This window comes from Amborella trichopoda, chromosome 2 (genome assembly GCF_054954075.1).
Source record: "Amborella trichopoda isolate Santa Cruz 75 chromosome 2, AtrichopodaSantaCruz75HAP2 v2.0, whole genome shotgun sequence".
NCBI classification, from domain to species: Eukaryota; Viridiplantae; Streptophyta; class Magnoliopsida; order Amborellales; family Amborellaceae; genus Amborella; species Amborella trichopoda.
In genome coordinates this window covers 58,897,260-58,913,145 of record NC_142337.1, presented here as the reverse complement: position 1 = coordinate 58,913,145, position 15,886 = coordinate 58,897,260, and the positions used below count along the sequence as shown (strand labels likewise).

The 15,886-nt window shown below is 35.9% G+C and overlaps 1 protein-coding gene across 3 annotated transcripts; it reads left to right on the top strand.

Annotated features, from left to right (window-relative positions):
• The first annotated feature begins 3,372 nt into the window (after positions 1-3,372).
• On the top strand, positions 3,373-11,119 carry LOC18431236 (small COPII coat GTPase SAR1A). Of its 3 annotated transcripts, none has more exons than XM_088858938.1 (3): positions 3,373-3,986; positions 5,656-5,787; positions 10,171-11,119. In XM_088858938.1, the coding sequence occupies exons 1-3, from the start codon at positions 3,858-3,860 to the stop codon at positions 10,489-10,491; spliced, it is 582 nt and encodes a 193-aa protein (XP_088715064.1). In that variant the 5' UTR covers positions 3,373-3,857; the 3' UTR covers positions 10,492-11,119. The 3 variants fall into 3 exon arrangements, with proteins under 3 accessions (XP_088715064.1, XP_088715065.1, XP_088715066.1); XM_088858939.1 differs by having other exon boundaries at positions 5,598-5,787; XM_088858940.1 differs by lacking the exon at positions 5,656-5,787.
• Positions 11,120-15,886: the final 4,767 nt, after the last annotated feature.

Here is a 15,886-nt window from a genome sequence, read left to right as displayed (position 1 = left end):
GTATTTAATATACTTATTCAATCTAATAGAATAATTTTGTCATATCTATAACAATAGATATCCAATCTATTAATATACTTATTCGGGTCGATCTGGCCTCATTGCCTTCCTTAACTGTGCATAAGATATAGGAGGGTATATTTGTATTTGATAAAAATAAAAAAATAGCTTGAGCAAAGAAATTGAATTTACTATTGTGTTCTCTCGGCCCATCTGAGTGTCGAGTAGTCGGGCTGAGTACTTGGGCTCAACCCCATGGCGAGCTCCTCGATATATTTAACCTGATAATAGTCAACCTATGTTGTATGCCACGAATTTAAGCCACACAAATCGTGTGAACTATTTATTGATTTTATGAATGTAAAATTTATAACATGAGTGCATAATTTTTTTAAATCAAATATGTTGTTTTATTTTAAATTTTTGAAATATTTAATCAAAGTGAGAATGTAATTTTTAATACCAAATTATAAATTTTAATTTATTTTGGCTTTTAAGTAAAATTTTGAATTTCAAAAGTATAATAGATATAATGACATGTCTTAATTTTATTGCATAAAATTTGTAATTGCACATTATATTAATGATTTTAATTATTATATAAAAAGTAATGATGAATGAATTTGATAATAATAATAAAATGCCAAATTAAATAAAATACTATAGAAAAATTGTTTCATGGGGGCTGGACCACATTTCTACAATATGTGATCTCAAGGTATAAAACATCCATCCTAAAGATAGATACAAATAGGTGGTCCATATAAAAATCATTGACACTAACTGTCCAAATGTTTCCTTAATAGAATTATTATTTCTAATTTTTAAAATTTATTTATTTTTCATATTCATTATCTCTATGTTAGAGATTACATATCCTTAAAAATTAAATCCAAAACTTTATCTCGAACATAGATTTTTAGAAGGTGACTCATTTCTACATCGATTCATGAAAGCCATATCCAATACCATATATTTGTATATTATTAAAGATAAGGGCAAGCTTTCTATGCTTTCCCTACGCATAAAACTTAAATACTTCCCCTTATCCAACCGTCCATTCTGAATAAAGGGCTAAGATTGCCCCAATCACAATGTCATGTCTATACACTATTTTATTTTTACTTTTTTGTCTATAAACTATTTTGATACCAAATTTTGGACGTCCAATCCTCTATTAAACTCGCACTAGAGAGAAATATAAAAAAAATATTTCCAATAAAATAGATGACCAAAATACCTCTAAAAGCTTCAAAGAGTATTTTGGTCATTATATTTTATCGAAAAATTATTTTTAATATTTTTTACAGGTGTTCCCCAATGAGAAGATGATAAGCACAAAATTTCATATTCATACAATTTGTATAAAAAAAACTAAAAATAAAATACTTTGATACGTCAGATCTAAGATCAAACGGTGAGTACCTCTCTTGATCAAAATTGGACGGCTGAATGGTAGGAGGAGGATAGTTCTTCTATACTATAGGGGAAGTATAGAAGCCTTTCCCTTTATTATATAATGAAAAAGAGAAACAGAGGGGCATCAACTTCCCATATATTAGAGGGTTTATTTGAATTAAAATTATAAGGATGGGATATATGTGTTTTGGAAAAGGTTAAAAGTATGGTTTAGGCCTATGGAAAAAATAGAGGTTAAAAACGATGAATCTATGAGTTAGATCACCCATTCAGAAAACCAGTTTGGTTCGACAGATTGGCAATCTAGATTGGCTATTCGGCCAAGAGAACCGGCCAATAAAAAAATTTAAAAAAATTTGAGAACAAAAAATTGAAAAACAAATAGCAAAATGAAGGGAACTGACGCTTCTTGATATTTAGGCAAAATAGGGGTGGCTCCTCCGATTCTCGGTACAAATTGGCTTGGTTCCAATTCCTATTGCTATTTTTAGAAAACTTGAAAAAAAAAAAAAACCTTACCTCAAAACTCCCAAATAAAAAATTGTAGTTCTAGTGTTGAAAGACTTTCTAATCAATCATCTCCACCTTCATCATTATGCTTATGAAAAATACTAATATTCCAAGACTAAAAAATTATCTCAACTTTGACCATTATACTTGTGAATGTGAAAAATACGAAGGTTATAAAAATTAAAAATTGTGTACATCAACTCGACTGTTTATTTCCTAATGATTATGGATTTGCAAGATCTATACTGTTTTTTGAGCAACAAACTTCATAATCAAGCCCATTCCCAAAGTAGTTTTTTGACAAGCTTTACTTTTTTCCTGCAAGGCTGAGGCCCAATAGAAGCCGTGCAACTGGATGAAGTTTCTAGATGGCCTAAGTTTTATAAATAAATAAATAAATAAAACTTCACTTCAAATCTTGGTTAGGGAATACTTTTGGCAACGAAAATCTCCACGATTGCTCTAAAATCAATTTGCAATACCGACCGCAATTTTGAAATTAAAAAAAGTATAGATCTTGTAGATCTTTGAAAACTTATTTTTGGATAAAATAGAAGGTTTAGATAATTAATTAAAATATATATTTTTTTAAAGCTTAAAATACTTTTATTATTTTATTATTTATTTTATATTTTCAAACGATCAATATAAAAGTTTTGCAATAAAATTACAAATTTTTAACAACTCTTTCATCGCAGTCCTGTCAAACCATTTTTCCATGTTTTCTTTCCCCAAAAGAATGGCGCATCAGTGACTAGATTCCTTACTGGAACCGATCGCGCAACTAACATCTAATCTCTATCGTTCATTGCGTATCGAACGATCACAGCCTGACGAGGCAGCCCCATTACACGACATCGGATTGGTTCAACTACCTATTCAGTTGCCCTTTTCTGATCCACCGGCAAGGAACCCGTCCGTCCGAATCCACCAGCTCAAAAAATATGGGGCATCAGTGACTAGATTCTTTACTCGAACCCCCCACCAGCTCAAAATAAGTGACTGGATTCTTTACTCGAACCCCCCACCAGCTCAAGAGAATGGCGCATCAGTGACTAGATTCTTTACTCGAACCCCTCGCACAACTAACATCTAATCTGTACCGTTCATTGTGTATCGAACGATCCACAAACGACCGATGATGAGGCTCCCATTACGCTAATCTCTACCGTTCGTTGTGTATCGAACGATCCACAAACGACCGATGATGAGGCAGCTCCCATTACGCTAATCTCTACCGTTCATTGTGTATCGAACGATCCACAAACGACCGATGACGAGGCAGCCTCATTACGCGACATTGGATTGGTTCAACTGCCTATCTCAGATACCCTTCTTCTATCCACCGGCACGCCCATCGACCCGAATCCACCACCGTTTAAGCCTGCAACCAGAATCGCATCCACGATATAAATACCGCCTGGACAGCTGGACCTAACCCTTGGCTTTCATTCTTTATTTTCTGCTCACCTCCTTTTAAGAGAGGGCTTTGCTTTGTGCGCACCTCTTTTTAAGAGAGGCTCTTTCTAAGAGAGGGCGAGAGAAGTGTTGAAGCTACGATACTGGACGTATCGGCGGGTAAGTTCGATTTTCCGACGATGCCCGCTGCTTTTCCAGCGGGTTGTAAAAGCTCGGGGCTTCGGATCTTCAATTTTCTGGCCAATATTCAGTCCGTCTAGGCCTTTCTTTGCCAAATCCAGAACGGCTAATATTTCTTGCCTACCCTGACTCCTTTTCTCTCGATTTAGCCCTTTCTCAGGGCTCCATCAGGGCAGACTCGATCTCTGTGTTTTGGGCTATTTAAAGGAACAGTCGGGGATCGGATTATTTTGCGATGTGATTGAGGGCGATTTAGGGCTTTTTGCTTCCCGATCCAGTATTTTCCGGCCAGAATTCTGACGATATAGGGTTTTATATAAGCTGGAACCATGTTTCTGCTTGACTGGTTTTATGGTGTTCTTGCTTCCTTAGGGTTGTGGCAGAAAGAGGCCAAGATCCTTTTTCTGGGTCTTGACAACGCTGGAAAGACTACTCTCCTTCATATGTTGAAGGATGAGGTAATATTTCTTCCTATGTTTTTATTTTTGATGTATCTATCTTATTGCAATATCAGTATGATTCTGGATTGCATGTTCTTTTGTTCCTACTGGGTAGGAATGATTATTGACTGGTTTAGAATTTGGAATTTCTTCTCATCTTATCCTGGCTATTTTTTTCTGCCCGATAAACTTGTCTAATTAGTGCCTTTTTAATGCGTTTTGTGCTCTTTTATTACTTGATTTGTCTGAAATATTGTTAACTTGCACACAGAATCGTAGTTTATGATGAATCTCATACTTCAGTTATGTTTGTATTGCTCATTGATTTATGGGTCATTTGTCTGTGATTCTCTTATTTATGCCCTTGAAAATTGGAGTCTTGCTTCATATTATTTCCTGATTCATGCATCTGACTCAGGGTTTATGTTTTTGGATGGCCAGATATTTCTGATGACACCCATTCACAATAATTGTGTTCACTCATTCTTATATTATTTGTCCCGGGATGACATTTTTTATGTCTGAGTCGTGCAATTTTTTGTTCTTATTTGATTAGTAATTGTTTTCTTGGTTTCTTTCTCGTACAAATAGAGCGTGATTTGTCTGATGGATAGTCCATTTCTTTTGTTAATGTGGGTCTAATCTGGATCCTTGGGTACTTCTCTTGCATGACCTGCATCTCTCTCTCTCCAGTATATAAGCTGTCTCCTTGAACACAGAAGGAGACAGCTTATATACTAGAGAGAGAGAGAGTTGATCTGGATGTGTATGTTGTTTTGGGGATGTAGACAATATGATAGTTATATATATATATATATATATATATATATATATATATATATATATATATATATATATATTTGTTCCATTTTTATTTTTTATTGGATCTCACAATGAAATTATCTGTTTTGTCTACTTTACTATGTTATTCATTTTTTCGTAGTTGCTGTTAATGTACTTGGAAATGTTTGTGATGGTCATATTAATGCAGCTGTACTTTATCTTTTCCTTTTATGGTCTACTTTTGCTGGACAAAGGTGAATTTTTTGTTTGTGTTGTGTGTGCAAGTGTGTGTGTGATTTTTTTGTGTTATTTTTTGTGTTTTTGTTGTTTACATAGTGATTATATTTTACTTCAAGTTTGTGATGTTTTTGTGGTATACTGTGTTGTTGTTGGCACGTTATATTTTATTGCAATGTTTTCCTTGGCCACTTACCCTCATATTTGTCATTGCGTAGCTTTTTCAAGTTTGTGATGTTTTTGTGGTATACTTGCCACTTACCCACATATTTGTCGTTGTGTAGCTTTTTCAAGTTTGTGTTGTTTTTATGGTATACTGTGTTGTTGTTGACACGTTATATTTTATTTCAACGTTTTCCTTGGCCATTTACCCACATATTTGTCATTGTGTAGCTTTTTGGATTGTGATTGTGTTTTGGATTGTGATTGTGAGTGTAGCTTTTTCAAGTTTGTGTTGTTTTTATGGTATACTGTGTTGTTGTTGACACGTTATATTTTATTTCAACGTTTTCCTTGGCCATTTACCCACATATTTGTCATTGTGTAGCTTTTTGGATTGTGATTGTGTTTTGGATTGTGATTGTGAGTGTGTTTTTGATGTGGTGATAGATTAGTGTCTATATGGCCCAACAAGAATGGGTTTGATTTTAGCTCTGGGTGGTTGCAGAGATTGGTACAACACCAACCTACCCAGTATCCAACATCAGAAGAACTAAGCATTGGAAAAATTAAGTTCAAAGCATTTGATTTGGGGGGTCATCAGATCGCCAGGAGAGTGTGGAAAGATTACTATGCAAAAGTGAGTGTCTTGAACTTAGATATATTTATGCCTCATTATTTGGTACTTTAGTTGTGCTGATGTTGTTTGGATATTTGCCTTGAGTTCCATCAATCTATGAGCAAACGTCAAATGCTATTCAGTTGGTGTATCTTTATGGCTGGTGAGGTTGTTCCCCATATTTTGGCTTATCTTTATGGTCGGTGAGGTTGTTCCCCATATTTTGGCGTTTCCATTTGGGCTTTAGGATGCTTAATCATTATTATGCTAATTTTACACAATTTTTAATTTTTATTCTTCTGCACCATCAGAGATCTTTTGATCAAGTCTGATATATGCACCATTATCTTGCCATTTATTTTATGGTGACTTAAAAGCATTTGACGAGATTGATAGCTGGTTTGTATGGCTTTCCAATATGACAGATCTTTGTTACGGTGTTTCCTATTATATTGTTTTAGATAGATAACATCAAATATGCTACGAATAGAACTTCTGTTTTTAATAGATCTTAGTGTGTTCGCTTTCAAGGACAAGGTAATAGAAGAGTAGCTAAAAATTATTGATATTTGATAATTAGTTTGTTCTTTAAAAAAGCTCTCCCATTCATAATTTTTTTGAGGGTCTATTAAACAGTTTAAAAAAATCTTATGCTTGAGCTTTATTAACATTGAAAATACTTCCTATCTAGGTGGTAATTATTTCCCATATGTAATCCTTCATGGGTACATGTTTCGTAGGGGACATTCCATGACATCCTTGGTAAATATTCTGGGTTGGGTTTAATCATGGCTACATGATGTGATGCTGCCTGTCAATGCTAAATATTTACAGTGCTGCAATTAACATGCCTGGTTTCCCAGGTGTTCTTATGTAGCTGTCATTCTTACTGTATATTAATGTGTCTTTATGAAAATGGCTTAATAAAGCTGTTTTGCAATTTGCATTGTCAGACTTGGGTAGATGAAGCTGTTACTATACTGTTGTCAAATCAACCACAATAGCAGCTGTAAGTGATACACACACACACAACATTTAATAGGATGTCTTATTCAAATGTGATCCCCTTTGAAAGATCTATCTTAGTAATGGATTTAGGGTCTGAAACATGTCCTAAGACACATTAGATGCATTTCACATTTAGATTGATTTTTCTGCTCGAACAAATAGAAGTGCTGATCTGATGATCGGTGAAAAGTTAAAAAATTAAAATGAACAGTTCAAAAGGGAAGTTTAAAATATCTTGGTTGTTGAGACTATTGACATGTATAAATATAGATCAAAAATCCATCTCTAAGATGGATCTTTGAAGGACATCGTATAGGTGCATTGGTTGACATACCAAAACTGCCTGTGTGTGTTTGTGCGCACGCATCAAAACCCTAAATGTATGCGCGTACATGTGTGTCTGCGTGCATCTACATCTTGCTAAGAAAAATATGTAAAATTAATTCTAATGGTGGTGGCATGTGGCTTAAAATGATTGTGATGTGATGGAAAATTGGGTGGTCCTCTGCATTAATGATCGATTTCATTTGTGGTTGGTTTTTGTCTTGGTTTGGTGTGTGCTCATCTGGTTGTATCAAAGCACATATTCACTCATATGAATCATGTGGATTTTTGAATGTGGACTTTATTAGAGTTGTAGATAATATAACAGTTACGCTTATTTGGTGTGTATCTGATTTTACATTGTGCTGTGTAGGCTGATATGTTTTCTTCCTCATAAATGACTTTCATTCATTGAAGCTAAGAAGCATCCATGAGAACATCCTAAAGAACATACAGGAGCATCCAAGAGAACATGCAGAAGCATCCAAGAGAACATGCAGAAGCATCCATGAGAACATCCTAGAGAACTTACAAGAGCATCCAAGAGAACATGCAGGAGAAGCATCGGACATGTAGTTGTTGAATTGAATAGATAATCCCATAACTAGGGAACCCTGATTCACCCTTCTAAGAAGGAGGTTTGTCGCTATAGTAGTTGAATTGAATAGATAATCTCATAGGGAACCCTGATTCACCCTTCTAAGAAGGAGGTTTCTCACTATGATCGTTGTTAATAGTTGTTAATTTTCTGTCCATCCGATGCAAGGAGGTTTGTCCTTTGTCACTATGATAGTTTTAATAGTTGTTAATTTTCGAGTTATAGAACCCTGATTCCCCTTCTAAGAAGAGGTTTGTCAGTATGATAGTTGTTAATAGTTGTTAATTTTCTGTCCATCTACTGTATCTCACATAAAAGTATAATTCTGCAGTCAATAAAAAGAAATGTCCAGATATATGGGTGATGCTTGATCAGATATATGGGTGATGCTTGATCATAGAAGGTTATCACTTTGGTAGATCCCTAGAGGTTCGGCAACATAATTGGTGCTTTGATTATAAAAGGTTATCACCTTGGTAGATCCCTAGAAGTTCGGCAACATAATTGGTGCTTTGGTGCTGTGTCAATGAATGTTTTATCGTTGTATACTGGTAGTTGGGTAGGGCAATAAGGCAGGGGTATACTGGTAGTTGGGTGGGCAATAAGGCAGGGGTATACTGGTAGTTGGGTAGGGCAATAAGGCAGGGGTATACTGGTAGTTGGGTAGGGCAATAAGGCAGGGGTATACTGGTAGTTGGGTTGGGCAATAAGGCAGGGGTTAACTTGCATGGGTTTGGAATTGACAGACTTAATTTGTGGGTTTGGAACTGACAGACTTAATTCGTTTGACAAGGTTGTCAATCACATTATGTAGATTAACATGCGAAACATGCGATGGTTTGAAAGAGAGGATTTGGCTTATTTGCATGCGAAGCATGCGTTAGGCTAAAAGAGAGGATTTGGCTTATTTGCGCATGCGATAGGCTAAAAGAGAAGATTTGGCTTATTTTCTGTGTGGATATTTGCTTGATCATAAAAGGTTATCACCTTGGTAGATCCCTAGAGGTTCGGCAACATAATTGTCATGCGATAGGCTAAAAGAGAGGATTTGAGGATTGCGCTTATTGCCCATGCTATGGGCTAAAAGAGAGGATTTGGCTTATTTTCTGTGTGGATATTTGCTTGATCATAGAAGGTTATCACCTTGGTAGATCCCTAGAGGTTCGGCAACATAATTGTAATTGGTGCTTTGGTACTGCGTCAATGAATGTTTTATCGTTTATCTCAAAGTATACTAGTAGTTGGGTAGGGCAATAAGGTAAGGGTTAACTTGCATGGGTTTGGAATTGACAGACTGACAAGGTTGTCAATTACATTATGTAGATTAGCACATACGAAACATGTGATGGGCCGAAAGAGAGAATTTGGCTTATTTTCATGCGAAGGATTTGAGGATTTGGCTTATTTTCATGCCCATGCGATGGGCTAAAAGAGAGGATTTGAGGATTTGGCTTATTTTCTGTGTGGATGTTTGGTTGAAGTTCTAACTGGAAATTAAATTCTGTGTTTTCTATTAAGTTCTCTGTATTTTCTTTAAGTGCATGTCCTCAGATTCCAGTGTAAATGGGTCATGCCATAATTGCCAAATATACTTTTCTATTAAATTCTCTATGTTTTCTTTAAGTGCATGTCCTCAAATTCCAGTGTAAATGGGTCATGTCATGATTGCCAAATATGCTTGGTTATTTGTATCCTGACTTACTGATATTCAGTGCAAGATCTACTACCTTTATGGGTTACAGTGGGCCTGAGGTTTTTGGGTCTATCTGCAATCTGATCTTCCTTCATTGCCTTCCTATCTATTAATTGTTTCTATTGTGTGCTTCTCAACCTCTCTGCACTCAGTTTTGAGGTTTCGGAACCTGGCCGCTCTTCATGCGTGCATAGTAAGGAAAATTATGAAAATACGCATGTCAGATGAACTATTTAACATTGCATCGATAGTGTTTGATTTAATTTTAAAATACCAATAAAAAGACTCATGATTGTGAGTTGGAATAGTGTCAAAAGTCTAAAATACTAAATTGTGCATCATCTCCTATAGGTATTTTGATAAATTTCCTGCAGGAATATAGATCTGATCTTTTTTTTTCTTTCTTTTTTTTCTTTTTTTTTTTAGGAATTATGGCTTCACTGATTAGTTTGCCTTCTTTGATTATCTGTAATGACTACTTCTGCTCTACGGCTTTCACTGTTTAGTTATTCTTTGAAACTGATGAAAATATATTAATGGTTAATGCATAATATGTCTAAGAAAGTTTTTTACGAGGGATGGGATGTTTGCCTTCTTTGTTTATGTATTATGAATATCATTGCCCATGGTCATGATTGGGAGGCTTATGACTCATGTTGATCTCTTTGGTTAGAAACACGAGCACATCCAAGTTGGGGTCTTCGACATCTTTGACACAAAATGGTCGTTCTTCCCTTCCACTATCTTTTTCGATGCAAATTAATCCAATTCAAAATTTCAGGTGGATGCGGTGGTCTACTTAGTGGATGCAGCTGACAAGGAGAGGTTTGCAGAATCGAAGAAGGAGCTTGACGCGCTCCTCTCCGATGACTCGTTAGCTGCAGTTCCCTTTCTTGTATTGGGCAACAAGATTGATATTCCCTATGCCGCCTCTGAAGATGAGCTTCGCTACTATCTCGGCCTCACGAATTTCACCACTGGCAAGGGCAAAGTAGTCCTTTCTGACTCCAATGTCCGACCCCTTGAGGTCTTCATGTGCAGCATTGTCCGCAAGATGGGATATGGAGATGGTTTCAAGTGGTTGTCCCAATACATCAAGTAGAGTGAGAGTGAGAGTAGTTTTCCCAATACATCAAGTAGAGTGAGAGTGAGACTAGAGTGAGTGCCCAATACATCAATTAGAGTGAGACTGAGGGTGAGAGTGAGTGAGAGAGAATACATCAAGTAGATAGGAGTGTGTCCCAATACATCAAGTAGATAGAGTGAGTGAGAGAGATGTCCCAATACATCAAGTAGAGTGAGTGAGAGAGATGAGAGAGTAGAGATAGAGAGAGAGCTTGGCGTAGCTGCTGAACAAAAGTAACCTTCTGGCTGAGCCCTTTCTTAATCTCATCTTGGTTGGTAGAAGAACTCCGGTTTTTTTACGGTTGGTGGAAGAACTCTGGTTTTTTTTACCTATGTCCAAAACAGACAGATAAAAATGATGATAATTCTCTATTTAATTAATCCTGGGTGTAAAGTGAAGGTGTAATTTTAATTGGATTTGAGCTCGTCTCTGTCTCACTTCTTTAAGAGCCCGTGTTTCCTGTGTTTTTTTTTTTTTTCTTTATTTAGTTCTTTCCTTGCTTTTGTTGTGCTTTGGTTTCGGTTATATTATACGGTATGTTGTATGGGGTATTTGGAGTGAAGGTAATAATGAGAAAAGAAAGTAGTAGTAATTTACATGTGAATGCTGTCTTGTGTCTCGTCTGTTATGGCCTCGCCTACTCTCTGATATTTTATCCACTGTTGTTTATTTTGTATTTTTTATCCACTGTTGTTTATCATGTTTAGCTCGTTTTTTAGCGTTAAGAAAAAGAAAAGAAAAAACACTGGGTGAAAAGTTGAAGGGTAGTAAATCAATATTAGCCGGCGCTGGTTTTTCTGTTCGTGTGTGGTTGCTTTCCAATATCGACTCAAATTTCTATTTTATCCAGACCTTTCCTAAGAAAATGATGCGAATCGAAAGGCCGTTTGAAAAATCAGCCAGAGGAATATTCCAAAGCTCTCTCTCACTCGAAATCTTCGTATATTCATGGGAAGTTTTAAATTTTCAATGTCCAGTCCATCCGTCAAAGCTCGCTTTCTCTCGCTAAATCTTATACAATCATAGGATGCAAATCAGCGTGGTTCTGTTTGGCCTTTATTTCCGGTACACCATGGGGAGATTTTCTGACAGGCAGCATGTTGGTATGAGAAGGTAGTCTTGTATGTTGTGTCGCTCTGGTGCTGAAACGGCATAAGTGGCTCCAATTGTCAGATCTGGCTGGTCCATTCATCTTTTGAGCAATCCTTTTCTTGGTATGGATGTTAACTGATTCCTTATCATTTTGAGAAGGCCAATTGTCTCCTTTTCTTGGTATGGATGTTAACTGATTCCTTATCATTTTGAGAAGGCCAACTGTCTGTCCTTATCTTAAAATTTGGTGATTATTTTTAACAGGACACGGTTTCTATGAGTCACCTCTTAAAAATCTATAATTGAGAGATTTTAGGACACGATTTCTATGAGTCACCTCTTAAAAATCTCTATTTGAGATGGATTTTTGGACTTAATTTTTAAAGACATGGGAAAAAATAAATATTTTTTTTTTGAAAATTTTAATAATAATTCTGTTAAGAAAACAATTGGACTGTTAGTTTCAATTGTTTTTAGATGGACCAACTATTTGTATCCATCTTTAAGATGGAAGCTTTATACTTGTTGTTTTTAGATGGACCACCTATTTGCATCCATCTTTAAGATGGAAGCTTTATATTTCGGGACTGACCACATATTGTAGAAATATGGTCCATCCCGCATGAAATAATTGTTTTTTAAAATAGAATTGGATTTTGAGTTCTTCGCTAAGTTCTCACCAAAAAAACATTTATGTAAGGTTATATCTTAACATGTAAAATTAAGATGCACCTTTAAAATCCTTCAAAAAAGGTTGCTTTTTTATGAAAAAATATCTAGTTGATCATCTCGATATTGAGATGTATAGATATGAGAATTAAAGAGATTTCAAGTCTTAAAAATAGTGTGTTGCTATCAAGAGATTTCAAGTCTTCAAAATAATACATTTTGCAACGTATTACTTGGGCCGTTAATTTTCAATATATATATATATATATATATATATATATATATATATATATATATGTGTGTGTGTGTGTGTGTGTGTTTGATTTGAACTATTTTTTTAGTTTAAAATTTTATAATTAGAGATAAAAATAGATTCACACCATCTTGAGAATTTTCAAAACCAAAATTACATTTCATGACAAAGTTTGGAAAAACACTCTACTTTGATTGTTTAAGGGTGCTGCCTTATGCAAACCACATCGCTCACCAAAATTCGTTAGTGCCAAGAGAGCTTCTATCAAAATTAAGTTTGAAGCGGTTAATCTCTGTGGAGTCCAGAAGGAGCGAGGCCGCATCTTCACTTTTCCCATGAGAAACAAATTTTGTAAATTAACCATGACATCCGCTTGAGAAAGGCCCCAGCTATCCTTAGTTACGGAGTACCAATGCCAAATGGAGATCTTAATATTGTCTCGCAACTGGTCAAATGAAAGGCTAATACTGTCAAAAGTACATCTATTCCTTTCTTTCCAAATTTTCCAAAGCACCGCCCCACGAGCAATGCACCAGACCAAATAACCTCCAGAAGGCAAGTGGTGAAATGAAAACTGTAAAATAATGTCCGTTACCGATCTCGGAAGAGAGGCATAGACCCCCAGTACACCAAAGAACCAGTACCAGATTCTAGATGCAACATTGCAACGAAGAAAGAGATGATTCTAAGTCCCCTCGTCAAGTTTACATGGCAAATGTTAGGAAGCACTTTACGCCTTTTGATTAGGTTATTGATCGTCAATATTTTATTTTAGATAGCCAACCATAAAAAAACCTGTATATTGTGAGGGCTAGGCCACTTCCAGATTTTAGCTAAAAGGTAGAGACCATCTCCATCTATCATGAAAAAATTACCTATAACATGATTTCTTTTCTCAGGCATTCACAGAGCGTGGATTATTTTTTCTTGGCCATTCAGTTAAAGATGTGACAAGAAAAAAAATTGAGGTCGTAAAAATGTGTTTCAACCGAGAGAGAAAATGGATAGTATGCTCCAACAATAAGGTAGACTTTCTAAACTTAAATTAAACCCCAAAATTGTATAATATTTTCATTTACTCCCTCGAATCTTGGAAGGATTTTACGACCCCTTGATGCAGCCTCTTCAAGCCATCAAATAATTTTCGATAAAAGAATTTCCTAGCCATCAAATTATTTTCGATAAAAGAATTTCCTAGTTGCATTTTCATTTGGAAGAGAGAAGGGATGTTGGGTTTCTTCAAAGGGTTGCAGGCTCAGATTCTAAAGACTGTTTTGAGCTCGGCATTGCCGTTAATGATAAAGCATTGCCGTTAATGATAAAGGAGAAGATCTCAAAGACCACTTGGTGTTGATGCTGGCTCTTCGAAGATACGTCTTTGCCTCTAAGAAGAGAATCAAGAAAGCTTAGGTGTTAACGTTTATCTCTCTCTCGTAATTCTCTGATGGGAGGAAATCTCTCTTGCATAGGTGGTTGGTTAAGCATCCTCCTAATCATATTTCCTTTTGAGGCAGTTTCCTTCGTGATGCACTGTAATAAGATTTTGGATTCTTTATTTTCTCTCTCCTCTCTCTCCCCCTTTCTAGCAATGGATCTTTGCCTATGTTTATGTAGTAGTTTGAAAAAGTTTGGCCAAGACAAATGTTCTATCAAATGTGTATAATCATATTGAGTTTATATATAGATTTTTTGTCCTCTCTCAAGTGCGTATAATCATATTGAGTTTATCTATATATTTTTAGTTTAACCACTCTCAGTTATGTCTAGTTTTACGCATCTGCAAGTGTGTGCTTGTGTATTTAGAATTTGGTTAGGTCGAGTTTATTGATGCCTTGAGTATATTTTCGCCTTATAATTTGTAAGTAGTAAATAGCTGAAGTTGGGATAATAGTTATGTAAACCCAGTATTGGAAATGACATGCATGGAAAACATTCTCCTAAAAAAAATTATATACGAAAGAAGAATATCAGGTATACACGAAGAACTTTCAAGTTAAAAACAAAAAGGTCGATGACATCATAAATTGGGTGGCTGGGGTGTATATGCTTATAAATTGGATAGCATGCGAGAGGTGTTAGTTGGGTAGGGTATGTCACAATTGGGTAGCTGGGTAGCAGTATGGTTCAGTTACTTTAGTTATACTACTAACTCATATGAGTATTTATGAGTTATACTCCAGTGGCTACTAACTCCTAACTCATATGAGTATTTATGAGTTATACTCTAGTGGCTACTAACTCATATGAGTATTTATGAGTTACACTCTAGTGGCTACTAACTCATATGAGTATTTATGAGTTAGTCATGAGTTATACTCTAGTGGCTGCATGACAACCAGATCCCCATCGAACGTAGAGGAGAGATTTGTGTGAGATAATGAATCCCCACTATCCAATGCAATATCCAATGCTGAAGAAACATAGTTTTCTATCATGTCCGTAGACGATCTAAGGGTCCCTGTATTCCTTAGTCATGGGAGGGATCCACCAATTGAGTTTTCAGGCTGATATCATCATCCACCAATTGAATTTTCAGGCTGATTTCATCATCATTAAGCTCTGAAAGAGCATCAAACATGCCACCGTTTACTGGGGCAGATTTCTTCCGAAACATCAGTTCCTCACCGCCTTTTTTTCACCCGCCAAACATCCTCACCATTTTAGTTTTTCTTGTTCTCCTGTTTGAGAGATCCCTCAAAGCTGCGTTTGAATGTTTTGGTTCTTTCCATGGGATAATCCCTTGCGCCTCCTATATAGTTCAGCTCTGTAGCCAAGAGACTTGCATTTGATGCATACGACCTGTATAAATTCATATAGAATCTTTTACCGCATTAAGCAACTCTAAGTTAGCCAAAATATCCTCTCGGAATTCGACATCATTTTTTATTTCTACACAGATCCTTGCCTCTCCCTTAGTTTTCAATTGTGGTGACCTATCCATAAAAATTGGCTCAAAGGAAGTTTAGGCATCTTGATCCAAACTGGAATAGCTAGAAGACGTGAAATTAGGAATCCATTTTTGTAGAACTAGACACTTCTGCCCCCAGTCATTGTAATCTCCATCTCTTCAATCGGTTTAAATCTAAAGAACTGAAAACATCTCCAAATTGGACTGAAAGCGCCACATTTTTAACCAAATTTTCATATACTTCTATTCAGGCTTGCTACCAAAAAAAAAATAACCAAATAACGAATGACTCCATCTTTCTGCACAACTCTTATACATCTTTTCATCAATAACAGCACATCGCTTGCCTTCAACAATTAATGGGGTTCATTGTTTTATTCTCAAAATACGTAATCCCATTTTGCATATCCTGTTTCATCCATGCATTCCTGCTACTGCTAGCCGTAGAG

Coding starts and splice junctions, on each gene's coding strand:
- LOC18431236 (XM_088858938.1), top strand. CDS start 3,858: ATGTTTCTGCTTGACTGGTTTTATGGTGTTCTTGCTTCCTTAGGGTTG. Junction 3,987..5,655: donor TTCATATGTTGAAGGATGAG/GTAATATTTCTT, acceptor GGGTGGTTGCAG/AGATTGGTACAACACCAACC. Junction 5,788..10,170: donor GGAAAGATTACTATGCAAAA/GTGAGTGTCTTG, acceptor TCAAAATTTCAG/GTGGATGCGGTGGTCTACTT.